Source organism: Vipera ursinii (genome assembly GCF_947247035.1).
Source record: "Vipera ursinii genome assembly, chromosome: 2".
Lineage (NCBI taxonomy): Eukaryota > Metazoa > Chordata > Lepidosauria > Squamata > Viperidae > Vipera > Vipera ursinii.
This window is the reverse complement of record NC_139513.1, coordinates 112,247,459-112,263,448: the sequence shown is the minus strand read 5'-3', so window position 1 is coordinate 112,263,448 and position 15,990 is coordinate 112,247,459. Positions and strand designations below refer to the sequence as shown.

The 15,990-nt window shown below is 45.2% G+C and overlaps 1 protein-coding gene across 1 annotated transcript in view; it reads right to left on the bottom strand.

Moving 5' to 3' along the window:
- Positions 1-609, bottom strand: part of LOC310634850 (cytochrome P450 2C20-like) — a gene marked incomplete at both ends in the record, with an annotated part of 43,145 nt that extends 42,536 nt beyond the window's left edge. Inside the window, one exon of the mRNA XM_083353387.1 lies at positions 436-609. Within this exon, the coding sequence (XP_083209513.1) occupies positions 436-609 (174 nt within the window). The remainder of the gene's footprint in view (positions 1-435) is intronic.
- Positions 610-15,990: the final 15,381 nt, after the last annotated feature.

Genomic DNA, 15,990 nt, shown 5'->3' with positions numbered 1-15,990 from the left:
ATGGGCTTCAAGGAACTGGATTTCCACTATACTATAGGAAAGAGTTTGTGTTTCTAGATGTCTTTGTTGGTATCTAGTGATTGCCTGGATTTTTGCAGCCCAGATGAAGTAGCCCTAGTCTTTCATTTCTTAAGTTGTATCTGCATTTAAACAACCTAGAATCAAACATGTTAGCTAGAAGAAGAGGAGGATTCAGTGAATTTGAGGCTAATTTGAATTTGATGCTAATTCAAATGATAGAAAGTTGAGGCTCATAGATTTGTTTTTCTAAAGTTTTTCTTGTTACTACATAAGCTTTTCTTGTTACACATGAGTTCAAAATAACATTGGTTGTTTATAGAATAAATCAAACTAATAAAATTAGGGAAAGGCATGGTAATCTTTCAAAGTAATCACCAGAAAGTTTGAAGAAGTACAACCCTTAACTAACCTTACCTTTTGATAATATTTATGCAGAGGTAGTACATCTCGCTGAAAGAGGTTCCCCAGAATCGGCCATGGAGTAGGTCCAGGGGGCAGCTGCCCTTTTTTCTTGTACATTTGGAAAGATGAGAAAAGGGTGAAAAGTATACAGAGAAGAAGAAGAGCTTCTGTCCATGTCAGATCCATCCTCTTTTCAGTTGTTGTCCTATGCAAAAATCCCAGAAACTGTTTAAATGAGACAAGATTGAAAGAAAAAGGCTAACTGGAGCCCCAATCACATCTAAATGTTTTCTCTAACCTTTTGTTTAAAAAAAATCAGTGTGTTATTTGACTGGTGTCATTATAAGGTAATCATTTATTAACATTCCTACCTTTGAACTCTGGGTCAAATAAGCTCCTGTTTTTGTACATTTGGTGGAACAATATGGAGTAATACAGTACAAGCTGGGTTGAAAACATGGACATTTTGCCTTTTATATAACTATCCAAGGTAATAATCCTTTCAGAAGAAAATAATAACAAAATAACAGAGTTGGAAGGGACCTTGGAAATCTTCTAGTCCAGACATGTCAAACACAAGGCCCGGGGGCCGGATCCGGCCTGCGAAGTGGTTTCATGCGGCCCGCGAAGCCATCCTGGAAACAATGAGGGAACGGCCCCCACTGCCTTGGCCCTGGCCCAGAGACCCTCCTTCTGCCAGAGACCCTCAGATCTGTCCCACTCCTGCCCAGGCCCCCATAGGCACCCTTGATGCGAACGATGTAGAGATGGCCACGCCTACCCAGTAGGCCATACACACTCTAGCCACGTCCACCCAGTAGGCCACGCCCACCCTGGCCATACCCACCCGGCCCCCTGAGGGCAACCGCAATGCTTTTTTTTTATTGAAAAGTTTTACAGTACATTTTATCTTTAACAATCCCCCCCTCCCCCCACCCCTACCTAACCCTCCCTATCCCTCCCCCCCATTCCCCCTCCCCCCCTGACTTCCCAGAGCTAAGTACAAGGTATAAAAACAAAGAACAATCATAAACATCCATATGCTAAAAACAATAAACTATTAATTCTATCGCCCTCTAGCTCATATAAAATGACTACAAGCAATACTAATGTTACATATAAAAAGAAAAAAAAGGAAAGGAAACTTATTCAAATGCTAAATGAAACTTTTTAGTCCCATATTTGTTCTGAATATAATCAATCCACTTTTTCCACTCCATAATATAATGTTGTTGCGAATGGTCTTTCAAGTAAGCCGAAATCTTTGCCATTTCCGCCAGGTCAGAAACCTTTAGAGTCCATTCTTCTATAGTCGGCAGTTCCTCCTTTTTCCAATATTGACCTATTAAGAGTCTTGCTGCTGTAATTAAATTCAACATCAACTTAATGTCCACAACAGTAGCATCTGTAATTATGCCCAGCAAAAACAATTGCGGACTAAACTTTATCCTTTGCTTAAAGATCTTCTGTATATTCCACCAAATTTTTATCCAAAAAGCCTTAACCTTTTTGCAGGTCCACCATATATGAAAATACGTTGCATCTTCGCCACCACATCTCCAACATTTAGGTTGATAATTCGGATACATACTTGCAAGCTTTTTAGGATCTAAATGCCATCTATAAAACATTTTATAAAAGTTCTCTCTTAGGTTTTGGGCTTGCGTGAATTTTATGTTCCTCACCCAGATCTTTTCCCAAGTATCCATTGTAATAACTTCTTGGATATTCTGGGCCCATTTTATCATACAGTCTTTAACAAGTTCTGTTTCTGAGTCAATATCTATCAATGCAAGATAAATCCGTTTAATATGTGCTGGACCCTGATTTCTAATTTGCTTTATCAAATTTTCATCAGTCATTGAGAAACCAGGGCAACCACAATGCTGATGCGGCCCTCAATGAAATTGAGTTTGACACCCCTGTTCTAGTCCAGCCCCCTGCACAGGTTGGAGACCCTGTTCCATTCCAGACAAGTGGCTGTCCAGACACTTCTTCAAAGCTTCCAGTGATGGAGCACCCACAACATCTGAAGGCAAGACACTCCACTGGTAAATTCTTCTCACTGTTAGGAAATTTCTCCTTAGTTCTAGGTTGCTTCTCTTCTAGACTCTGGGTGGTTAACAATCATATGCATAAACATACTAAAACATAAATAAGTTAATGCCAACCACTAAAATCCATTTTCAGATGGGGAGGGCAGGGGCAGGATAGCGGGGGGGAGGTGGGATCTATTGTTATTCAATCAACCAGCTCCACTGTGATACTCTCCCGTGCTAACTGGTAGAGCCAGGTCTTTAGGTCCTTACAAAAAGGTCAGGAGGGTTGGGGCCGACCTCACTTGGGGGACAAAATGTTCCAGAGGACAGGTGCAATAGCAGAGAAGGCCCTTTTCCTGGACACTGCCAGCCAGAATAATCAGGCCTGTAGCATGCCTCCTCTGCCAGCACAGGTGGAATGGCCAATCCAGTGGGATGAGACAGTTCCTCAAATAGCCTGGACTCATGCCTTGAACTGCTTAAAAGGTGATTACCAACACCTTGAATTGCACCTAGAAGCAGACTGGTAGCCTGTTCTGTACCAGCCTGCTACCGGCCCTGCAGAAAAGGCAGGGACAACCCCTTTTACAAGAAGGCAAGAGGCTGGAACTAAGCCTACCAAATTTATGGATACAAAAGCAAACAAGACACGAACCATGAAACAGGAGCTATTCAAGCAGTTGCCTTCAGCAAACCAGCCCTCCGACGCATTCCCCTTTTATACAGTTCAGGGCGTGGCTTCTCTCTGCCTCCTTCCGAGGTGACCCATTGCCTTCCTCTGTTTACTCCTGATTGACTGCCTCCAGCGTCGGGCATCCTTGAACAGGGCCAGCTGTGGGTCATCTTCATCCACGCTGTCAGGCTCACACAGCTGGGTCTGCGTCGTGACCAGGTGGGAGGGGCCTGGCTGAGGGCTCTCATCAGCAAGCTCTCCAATCCCCTCAGCAAGCTCTTCAACACCCTCCTCCTCTGAGTCGTCCGACCCAACTGCCGAACCCACAGGCTGACCCTGAATCACAACACAGCCAATGCAGCTCACAGAGTAGTAATGTTATCTGGGCCATTCTTTGGGCCCCAAGAACTGCCTGAACCATTGCACTCTGCACCAGCTGTAGCTTCCAAATGCCTTTCAAATATAGCCCTGTGTAGAGTGCATTACAATAGTCCAATTATGAGATGACAGTGCAGGGAATCCTGATCCAGGAAAGGCCACAATTGGTGCACAACCCAAAATTGTGTGAAGGTTCTTCTAGCCACAACTGCCACCTGCTCTTTGAGCAGGAGTTCTAAGTCCAGGAGAACCCCTCAAGTTGCAAACTGGGGTAGTGACACCCCACCCAAATTCAAATATGGCAGATCTCAGGGCCCCTTGTACCCCAAACCATTTGGTATTACCAGGATTCAGTCAAAGCCTGTTGTTCCCCATTCAGGTCCCACAGCCTCCAGGCACAGCAAGAGGGAAGCCATAGTATCACTTGAGTCACCAGGAGTGGAAATGTAGAATTGAGTATTGTCAGAATACTGCAGATCATCTGGTGACAGATGATCTCTCCCAGTCATTTCCTATGGATGATGGGAAAGAGTGGAGATAGTGTCAAGCCCTGTGGCATGCCACAAGATTGTGGCTGAGGGCTGGACCTCTCATTCCCTATCAACACCAATTGGAACCAGCTTTGAGAAAGGAGCAGAAGTAGCACTAAACTGTGCTGCCCAGCCACAGCCCCCAAAGCTTACTCAAAAGGATACCATGGTCAATGGTATAGAAAGCCACTGAGAGTCAATGAGAGCAAAAATTGTTGCACTACCCCGATCCCACTCTCACCAACGATCATCAACAAGTGCGACCAATGCTGTTTCCACCCCATAACTGGGCCTGAATCCTGACTGAAAGGGGTCCAAGTAATTCACTTCATCACAGATCCTCTGAAGTGCCAGACCACCACATTTTCCACAACCTTCCCCCAAAAGGAAATTGGATGAAAAATGTCCATGCAGGTGGGATCCAGTGATGGTTTTTTAAGGAGGGGGCAAGTCAGGGCCTCCTTAAAAGCCTCCAGAAATGTCTCCCCTCTGGTGACATATTATTCAATGCCTAGACCCACCTGCTAGTCACTCTCCTGGAGTCTTTCACCATCCGGGAGGGACAAGGATTTTAATCACAGGTGGTGGTGTTGACAATGTTGAGGACCCTGTAGACTCCCAGCACACCTCTCTTGCCTGATCTGAGGGACAAGCAGATTTAATCAGGAAGAGGCATCCTTCATATAACCCAAATAACCTTTGAACCCTTGTAGGACTTAAGGCTTTTCTTTCACCAGCTTGCTATAACTTTGAATTCAGTACTGTGAGCATTACTGAACACAAACTCCTTTAATCCGTGACTTTCAAGAAGGTTACACAGACTAGATCTCTCATCCAGAGTCAGTTGAGACTCCTGATTCATCACACAATTATAATTTAAACATTTAATAATTTCATTGAATAAATTACTAGGAAGCCTCTGAGGTAAACTAAACCCAATTTTCAATTCTCCAGAAGTTTTAAAAATATTCCAGATCAATATCAAACTGTTTGTGAAGTTCTCTCTGTCCATCAGATAATGGAAAGGAATACTTTTATCAGTTCATTTATACTGAAAAACTGACTGGATGGAATTTCGAAACCACCTCAAGGTTGGTTAGGTTTTAGTATTTGCAGAACAGCAGAACCAAACATGAACAGACACTATTTGAAACAGACTCTGTCCTGCTTCAATAATGTTCACGTCTGCTTAACACTGTCATCCATTTGCCAAGCTGTATTTTCCTGGCTCTATCATTGATTAAGCTACTCTCTATTTAGTGCCTGATTTGGTTCAGTCAATCCAGATGCTCCAGTTCTTCAGCATGTGAGTATCATTTGCATGTTCGGTTATGAGGAAGAACTAGGCCTTTTCTTACAAGCCGGAGATGATCCCCCAATCTGGTTTATGGAAAATTTACTCTCATGGATGTTATGAGTCATATGCCATGTCATATTACAGAGATAGGTCAATAAACATATTTGGTCCTTAGGAAGAGGCCAAATTATACCTCTAATATTCACATTCACATTGGATGTGCCCAGCTTTAGTGATGGCCAAAAAAGGCTTTTGCACATATAATAACTGATTTGGCTACAATAGCACGTTCTTTAATTTCTTTCATAAGGATTAGAACAGCACATTTAATAGTTTTTGACCATTTTAAACCATCAAAAATACTAGAAGAATATTCTGAGAGGTTTCAGACTGCCTCTTACTACAAAGTTTCCTGGTATTTACTTACTACTGAAATTAGATAGCAGAGAAACTCAGCAGAAAAGTTTTCAAGATTCCAAACAGCAGCTGCTTTTGCCACTCCCTGGATGTAGGTTCCCACAATTGCAAAGTCCAGGTCAAAGTTTTCGCATTTTTACAACTAGACCAGGGGTCGGCAACCTCGGCTCTTTTATGACTCGCGGACTTCAACTCCCAGAATTCCTGAGCCAGCTATGCTGGCTCAGGAATTCTGGGAGTTGAAGTCCGCGAGTCATAAAAGAGCCGAGGTTGCCGACCCCTGAACTAGACAGATTTATGAAATCATCCATCTAGATTTGGCAAGCAGTAGTTTTGTGAAAGATAAAAATTAGGTAATAGCTATATTATAAAATGTCTTCACACCCCTATTAAAATGCCAGGTTATTGAGATGTAAAAAAATCAGAACATTTCAGAATTTTGCCACCTTTGATATAACATATAAAAACTCCCTTTTCATGACCATGTAATCCCTTAATTCGGGGTAGAGTTGGAGCAACTGGATGGAGCTGAGCGTTTACTGGCCAGCTGCCCTTCCTGATGCCACATGGAGTTTGCAACAGATATTTGTATATAACTTATTTATATACTTTTAATATAACATATACATATACCATTAATTACAATTAAAAAAAACAAACTGAAATCTTTTAGGGTACAAAATAAAAATTAAAAAAGTAGAATAATGCAGTATGCACACCTTATAAGTAGGGAAGTGGCTGTATTCGGAATTAAGCAATCACATTCAAACTGATGGTAAGTAGTAATCAGTACACACCTTTCAATATCCCCTGTGTATGAGTAACCGCAACCACAAAAATAATCGTTCTTTGGTGCAGTGTCAATCTTTCATTGAGACTTACATTTAAATTAGTCATTTGATTTCTCTAGAAAAAAACAAAAAATCTTGCCTTTTCATCTTTTGTTATTTCCATTTCTCTGGATTGTATCCTGCAGTGTAGAAAAACTCTGTGTAAAATGTGTGCGTGAATATGAATCACTAATCAGTCAGTATTAGCTATTCTCAATTTCACCATTTTCTTATCTTAGTTTGACCCATCCTACTTTTTTATGTTTCATGAAAATATGCATCCATTGCTATATATACTGTATATGTTAAATGCTTGTTAACTATTTAGATTACCTTGCTAGGCCCCAAACATGGGACAAATCTATTAAGGAGAATTCTCTCCTTCTGAATTGTCCCTTTTCATCCAAGAAATGGTTTGGGGCGAACTGCTCTAGAATCTGTCAATACAGAAGATGGAAAGGTGCATATATAAAGCACTGCACTGATAACAGTACCCTTCAAAGTACAAAGAGAGATAGCATTATCTGTTGCTACGTCATCATGATTTAGAAAAAAAGACTTCCTTGAGGAAGAAAGACAGATGTAATAGAAGTTGCCTTAAAGAGGGTACAAAAAGATACAACCACTCTGTGGAGTATTGAGCTCCTTAAATTTTGACACAAATTGTTACATGTGGAAAGTTCTCAAGAATCATTTTCTCATATTGTAGAATCATATGGACAATTGCATTGGTAAAAGACACCCTCACTTTCTCTTCCATTTTAGGGGCCTCTTTAGCACCTGCTACTTCATCGATCTCCTCCTGCACTTGAAGTATTTTTTAAATAATTACTCTTTAAGGAAGCAAAAATTAAGAACATTAATTTGTTCCTGATAATATTCCAATAACAATTTAGTGAAATTGATGTGTCCCTTTTCAATTTATTATAGAAGACTATTAAGTCACTCCAATCAAAATCAGATCTGTGTAGGTTGGGAAATGCCCAACCAGACAGAGAGGAGGAATCAAGTGGGGAGTTTGCCTTGAATCATTCTCCAGGACTGACCCCTCCCAAACTCCATGGACTCTTATCTATCTATTCCCAAGGGAAAGCGAGCCTTCTTGGGAGATTCCTCTATTATAGATAGAATTGCAATGAAGCAGTCAACTTGAATTCTTCACATGTTGATCTATTCCTGGCGCTACCCCTTTTTTTTTTAATCTTTCATGATTGTGTAGGTTTCATCAGATGTTACCTAACCTTCAATTTTACCTCCTTGGAGCACGTTGTTAAAACTGTTTGGCAATGGATGGGCATAGACCAATCAGATGTTTCAACCAAAAATCATGTAGTTCACCTTCACCTGGTGCTGACCGATTCTTCAACTTCCTTGTCCTTCTCTCATTTTCTGCTGTTACTGCAAGTTCTTTCATTTTAGCTTCATTTTTATTTTTATTCTTATCGACACCTTTATCCAAGATGTGTTCTTGTTGTACCTCTGCATCCAGAGGTACACTGTTTTTTCTTTGTCAGAATGTTGACTGATGAATTGGCAGAAACATTTCTGATTCAACTGATATTAGAGATTGTGCCTACATTGTGAAATTTGAACTTTGTGTTTGCTGATTTTCATGCCTGCAGCTGTTATTTGAGGCTTTATTATTTTCAGAGCTTTGTTAATCTTCCTTGTTTACCTGTTGATCAGGTATTCACTGGATATCTTTTTCTTCAGCCTCTTTTCTTTCATCTGATCTAGCTTGCATCTTAGCATGCTGATCTTATTTTCCAGCCTGATCTTCCTTTTTGTGGTGCACTATTTGCTGGTGCTTATCATTGATATTATAGTATTGGCTGTTTTTAATGCCTGTGGTAGCTTTTCTTTGCAACCAGCATCAATGCAGTCAAGATTGTTTTGTTGCTTTTGTGCTGTTCAGATGCTCACTGGTGCGCCAGTTGCGACCCTATCTGGACCGAGATGCCCTACGCACAGTCACTCATGCGCTCGTGACCTCCCGTTTGGACTACTGCAACGCTCTCTACATGGGGCTGCCCTTGAGGACCACTCGGAGGCTTCAACTGGTGCAGAATGCGGCCGCGCGAGTTGTGATGGGGGTCTCCCGATACTCCCACGTAACACCTCTACTCCACGAGCTGCATTGGCTTCTGGTTGCCCTCTGGGTGAAATTCAAGGTGCTGGTGATGACCTATAAAGCCCTACATGGCTTGGGTCCGGGATATCTGAGGGAACACCTGCTGCCGGCATCAAGTTCCCTTCGTCCAGTGCGCTCCCAGAGGGAGGGTCTTCTCAGGGTGCCACCGGTAAGAGATTGCCGGCGGGTAACACCCAGGGATAGGGCCTTCTCAGTGGGGGCGCCTTCCCTTTGGAACCAGCTGCCAGTAGAGCTGAGGACTGCCCCCGACCTCCGTTCATTCCGCCAGGGCCTGAAGACCTGGCTCTTCGAGCTCTCTGGCCCAGGCTGAGGATTAATTTATTTTAATTGGGGTTTTATTTATACAGGGATAAATTTAATCTTTTTTAAACTTGGTTTTTAACTTTTGTATTTTTGGTTTTTAATTACCCTGTAAACCGCCCTGAGTCCTCCGGGAAAGGGCGGTATATAAATGTAATAAAATAAATAAATAAATAAATTATTCTTTGTTTCGGTTCTCTGCTTTAAATTACAAGGATTTTTTCTTTCTTAGGAGAAGGCAAAGGAAAGGGTGCCTAGTTTGGGAATGAAAGTGATTCAATAGTTCTGTTGGCTTCTCTACTGCTAACTCCCCCAGTTTTCCCTTGGAAAAACCCAAGCCAAAAACCCAACCTTTGCCACACAACAACATCCATCAGGCACCTTGCATGGGCTGATCTAATGGGCCCTGTCTCCCGGTAAGGTGGATTGAAACCAACAAACCAAAAAGAATGATTTGACCATGGTAATGGACTGAAAACAATGTCCTTCAAAGCTAGATGGAGGAGCTGCGTGCTGGCTGATTGATGGTCGACACTATGAATCGCGGCTTGGAGCAGCGTCAGCGTTGAAGTGCTGGAGTGGTGGAGATGTTCTCTGGTTGGTGTCTGAGAAGGCTGGCGGCGAGGGGAGTTGGAGTACCGCGGGCTCTCTGGTATGGTGACCTTGGCCTGGTGGTGGAATGCGGACGCTGATGCCTCGGATGTTTATGAGGCACAACCTAACTTCTGCGCCGCCAGAAATTGACTACACCATGTTTTGTGGCTCTGTTGAGATACTATGGTCTTGGTTCCCCTCTTGGCTGACTATCATCTGGTCCTTTCCACAATATGAAAATGAACTGTGTAACCGAAGCTCTCTTACCATCTTGTGACTCTACAGGCTTTTTAGCCTTCATTTATCTCGCTGACTCTTTTGACCTAACTCCCCCCCCCCTTTCTCCTCTCCCCTATGGTTTTGGAAGGCCCGGGTGACAACCACTGTGGGAGAGTGGTTGAGACTTTCCAGCTGCTACTTCCTAGAGGTGAGAGCTCTAGGCGGTATTGCCTTCCCCGGTTGTATGTTCCAGGCTGCTCCCCGGTTCTGACCGTCGTGAGAGGGCTGGAATCGATCTGTTCCGGGGTTACCCAGCTCTAGTGGCAGTGGAGCTGGGTTTGCACTCTGGACATTCTCCTTCTATTCTGAGATCCTCCCGTTTCGATCTGGGTCTGCCTTTTTGCCTTTTTGCCGGATTTGTCTAACAACTACCATGCGTCTTACTTACCCGAGCACGGTTTTGTTCGCCCTCAGCCACCCCCATCCTGGCTGCGACCCACCTCACTCTCCATGCTTCATCTTGATGAAGGGCCCAATTGCTGGGACCCTGAGAGATGGTTGGGCAGGGGCAGGGGCCTCCGGTATAAATTTAATAAGAGGCCCCTGATTACTTTTTTAATCAAATTTTTTGTGGGGTTAGGGAGGGGGGAGGGTCGTGGTTGGCTGGAAATGGGGGGTAATCCACCAATCGTTGTTCAGGCCAGGCCTGGGACAGATCGCGGGGGGGGAGGAGCTGGGGTCTGCTGCCTCAGGAGCTCAGGAGCGGGTCGTGGGACTTCCTATTCCCACGATGTTAGGGAATGGCAGCAGGTGTATGAAGAGAGGGCCATATCGATATCCGGGAGGGCATCCCCACTATCTACAAGCAGTGAGGCTCTCCAACCCTCTGCCTTCACCCCAAGGCCCTGGGAGCGAGGATGTGCAGCCACCTGAGCTCCAGCTGGTGTACTTGAATGCCAGGTCCGTCGTTAATAAGGCTCCACTTGTTCGGGATCTGGTCGAGGGTGAGCATGCGGACCTGGCTTGCATCACGGAGACTTGGTTGGGCCCAGAGGCTGGTATTCCTCTGGTTGATCTTTGCCCACCAGGTTTCCGGGTGCTGCATTGGCCTCGGGCTCAGGGTGGGGGCAGGGGAGTGGCAGTTGTTATGAGGGAGACCTTGTGTCCGCGGGAGACCACCGTTCCCCAGATAGTCGGGTGTGAGTCTCTCTTCTTGAGATGTGGCCCTGGTGCGCAGTTGGGCTTGCTGCTGGTATACCTTTCGCCTAGTCACGCAGCAGCAGCCCTGCCTGAGCTTCTCGATATCCTCTCTGGGTTGGTGATTGAGTTCCCCAAACTTATAGTTTTGGGTGACTTCAATCTACCATCCCTGGGAGGTTCATCTGAGTTAGCTCGGGAGTTCATGGCTTCTATGACGGCCATGGACCTGACGCAAGTAATTTCTGGACCGACTCATGTGGGAGGCCACACCCTTGACCTGATTTTCTTATCTGGACGATGGTTAGATGACCGTGGTGGGGGCTCCCCAATTGTTATGCCCCTGTCATGGACCGATCATCATCTCCTGCGGCTGGTCTTCCGTTTTGCCACTCCCCACCGTGGGTGTGTGGAACCAACTAGATGGAACCAACTGAGAGGTTCCAGGCAGCGCTGGGGTCCCCACCTGCCGCCTTCGCTCACAACTCGGCGGATGCCTTAGTGGAAGCCTGGGAAAGAGCAGCCACGGAGGCTCTTGACCGAGTTGTACCTTTGCGGCCCCTGACCCGGTGCAGATCCCATCGAGCTCCATGGTTTTCCGCGGAGCTTCGGGAGATGAAGTGTCGGAGACGGGGCCTAGAGAGCTGTTGGAGATCCAGCCGATCCGAATCCGACCGATTGCGACTAAGAACCTACATTAGGTCTTATCTCGCTGCGATAAGGGCGGCGAGGTCTAATCACTTCGCTACCCTTATCGCGTCCGCAAATAATCGCCTGGCCACCCTGTTTAGGGTGACCCGCTCCCTCCTTAATCAGGAGGTGAGGGAGGAACCCTTGCAGGGTCGTGCCGAGGAGTTTAACCAACATCTGTCGGACAAAATTGCTCGGATTCGGACCGGTCTGGACTCTGACTGGGCAGAGTCTGACGACCAGGACACGGGTGGTCTTGTCGATATTACCTGGGAGGAGTTTGATTCTGTGACTCTGGAGGAAGTGGACAGGATTATGGGGAGGCTGAGCTCCACCACATGTTTATTGGACCTGTGCCCTTCCTGGCTGGTTTATGCTGCCCGGGAGGGGACACGAGGCTGGTTCCAGGCGGTTATATCTGCCTCTTTCAGTGAGGGTAGTTTCCCCGCCGTCTTGAAAGAGGCGGTGGTGAGACCTCTCCTCAAGAAGCCTGCCTTGGACCCAGCTGTGTTGAATAACTTTCGTCCGGTCTCCAATCTTCGCTTTCTTGCGGAGGTTGTTGAGAGTGTGGTGGCGCATCAGCTCCCTCTGGTCCTGGATGAAGCGGATTATCTAGACCCGTACCAATTGGGTTTCAGGCCCGGGTACAGCACGGAGACGGCATTGGTCGCTCTGTTGAATGATCTCTGGAGGGCTCGGGACAGGGGACATTCCTCTGTCCTAGTCCTATTAGACCTCTCAGCGGCGTTCAATACCATCAACCATGGTATCCTGCTGCGGCGTCTCAGGGGATTGGGAGTGGGAGGCACGGTTTTGCAGTGGTTCTCCTCCTATCTCCTGGGATGTTCGCAGTCGGTGTTGGCAGGGGGGCAGAGGTTGACCTCGAGGTCTCTCATTTGTGGAGTTCCTCAGGGGTCGGTCCTCTCGCCTCTCCTGTTCAACATCTACATGAAACCGCTGGGTGAGATCATTCGTGGTTTTGGAGTTGGGTATCATCCGTATGCCGATGATACCCAGCTTTTTATTTCGACCCCAAACCACCCCAGTGATGCCCTCGACGTGATGTCCCATTGCCTGGAGGCGGTTCGGGTCTGGATGGGGAGGAACAGACTTCAACTCAACACCGACAAGACTGAGTGGCTGTGCATACCGGCATACCGGGATATTCAGAACATTCCATCTCTTTCCATGGGGGTGAACTATTACCCCCCGTAGATAGGGCTCGCAACTTGGGAGTCCTCCTAGATTCACGGCTCACTCTGGAAGACCATATAGTAGCTGTGACTAGGGGGGCCTTCGCCCAGGTTCGCCTGGTGCACCAGTTGCGGCCCAATCTAGACCGGGATGTCTTACGTACGGTCACTCACGCGCTCATGACCTCTCGTCTGGACTACTGCAATGCTCTCTACATGGGGCTGCCCTTGAGGACCACTCGGAGGCTCCAACTGGTACAGAATGCAGCCGCGAGAGTTGTGTTGGGAGTCTCCCGATACTCCCATGTTACACCTCTGCTCCGTGAGCTGCATTGGTTACCAGTTGTCTTCCAGGTGAGATTCAAGGTACTAGTAATGGTGTTTAAGGCCCTACATGGCATGGGTCCGGAGTACCTTGGGGAGCACCTGCTGCCGGCATCAACTTCCCTCTGTCCTGTGCGTTCCCACAGAGAGGGCCTCCTCAGGGTGCCACCAATCAGAGAATGTCGATTGGTGGCTCCCAGGGGGAGGTCCTTCTCTGTGGGAGCCCCGGAGCTATGGAATCGGTTGCCGGTGGAGCTCCGGATAGCGCCCGACCTTCGCTCCTTCCGTCGCGATCTGAAGACACTCTTATTTGAACAAGCCGGCCTGGCCTGATGGGGGATGAGTTGGGTTTTTATTGTCATTTTTAATATATGTATTTACTGTTTTTAGTGGGCATATGTTTAATTTTCTTTTAACTTTTGTATTTTTGTATTTTTTATATATCTGCCCTGTTCACCGCCCTGAGTCCTTTGGGAGAAGGGCGGTATATAAATAAAATTATATATAGGACTTCCGGTGGTGACGCTACGTCGAAAGACAGCCGTTTTCGGGCTGCCCGCTCCGCAGCTGTGTTTTTCCATCGTAAACAGCGTCTATCAGCTATTTAGATGGATTTGAAGCCCCCTCCTCGGGAGAAGAGGAGGGGGTGAGGCCCCAGGTAGGGGTTGAGCTCTCTGGGGCCGCCTGAGCTGTGAGCTTGGGCGGCTGAAGGATGAGCCCCCCCCGAAGCCTGGGTTGCTCCAAGCTACGCAGCGCCTCTGCTCTGGGATTCTTGGAGCAGAGCCAGGCGTTAGCAACCACCCCTGCCAAAAGGAAATACTTTTGATTATCAAGATGCAGGCAGAGCGGTACAGGAGGTCAAGGTGAAGTGGACTCTTTATTTTTACTCTCTAGCTCAATGGATTTTATAGCTTTAAAGTGAAAGTGCGTAATAAGTGAAAGTGGGGGAAGATGGCGGCTAAAACTTCTAAAGCTCTTCGGAATGCGGGGTCTTCCCTGGTGCAAGAGACCTCACTGCAAGCTTTGCTTCCTCCTGCATCTCCTCCGGTATTGACGCTTAAGGATTTACAAGACGCTCTTGGAAAGCACGCACAACTGATGTCTGATATGATGGATGAAAAGTTGAAAAAGCTGGAGGAGAAATTGGAGGAGAAAATGGAGGAGAAAATGGAGAAATTGGAGAAGAAGATGGAAGAGAAGCTGAGAGCAATGAGGGTGGACATCTTGTCTAAGGTTGTATCCGTAGCTGAATGTGTGCAACAGCTGGATGTAAAAGTGGAGGATCTCAGTCAAAAGAACTCTATATTAGAAGCAAAGGTATTACAAAATGAAAATATAAGGGATAAAATGGATGAAGAATTGAGCCGTGCTCAGTATAATCAGATGCAGAATGCTATTAGAATTAGGGGTTTAAAGGAGAATGGTAAAGAAGATTTAAAGCAGCTGATTTCTGAGGCTCTGGAAGGGGTACTGGGCCAGTCAGCATCTGAAATTGAGGGAAATATGGACAAAGTTTTTCGTGTAAATTCATGGATTGCAAGACAGAGGAAGTTACCCAGAGATGTGGTGGTCTATTTTACAAAGAGAGTAATTAGAGATGAAGTCATTCAAGCTGCTTATGATACTAATTTGGTAGTGGCTGAGCAAGAAGTTTTGGTTTTAAAAGAGATTCCTCCGAAGATCCTAAGGAGAAGGAAAGATTTCGCATTTCTAGTACAGGAACTTAAGAAACGTGATATTAAGTTCAGATGGGAGATCCCAGTTGGGTTGGTGACAACGCACGAAGGTAAAAGACATCGTTTGGTTACTGTGGCTCAGGCACGTGATTTTTATAGTAATGTGTTAAAAGCAACCCCCCTATCATTTTTGGAAGCTGCAAAAGGACACGGTGTGGGAAAGTTTCAAGATGTTGCAGACAGACAGACAGAGGACAATGGTGGTGGAGGGGATCAAGCTACAGTCTCATCGGTTGCTGCAGGAGGCCAGAAGATGACGCGTGCCGCCCTAAGAAGAGCGAGACGAGAGCAAGAGCAAGACCAGCGGAAAGTTATGGAATCTTCAAAGTGTGCTTACAATGAAGATGTAGGAGGAGAGCAGTCTAAAGAAGTTTTGGGGGTCATGACAGAGGTGCTCCAAAAGTTTTGGGGCGTTAAGATTGTTGATTAAATTTTTAGATTAGAATGTCAATGGAGTAAAATTATTATAGAGGAGAAAGAAAGTTTTTTTTTTCTTTTTTTTTAATATTTTATATAATTTAAGATTGATGTTATTTGCTTGTTAGAAAAGTATATTAGGGTTACAGACTTAAAGTATGTGTTGAACTAAGAGTGGGTATGTAAGCACCTAATTAATAACAAGTTGTCTTAGAGATTGCTTAAAATTTTTTTTATATATATATACTCTTTTTATTTGAACTTTTATTTGAACTTAAGGATGATTTGGAACTGTGAGACATTTGGCGTGATACACGCAAGAACTATTTTAGATTATAGTTTAGTTTGGTTGGAGATTATTAAGATTAACAGAGATAAGCGCTTTTGGTGCGTAACTGAGAATTTGTTTGGAAATTAGAGAAAGGTGGGAGAATGCAAATAGCAGGTGAAAGTTTTTTTTCTTTTCCCTTTTTTTTTTTAGAAATTAATATGAATAAGGACTGGGATTAAGAAAATTTATTTTGAGTAAAGATCTTTTTTTGTTTTCCTCTTTTTCTTCTCTACTTTATTTGTAATATTAA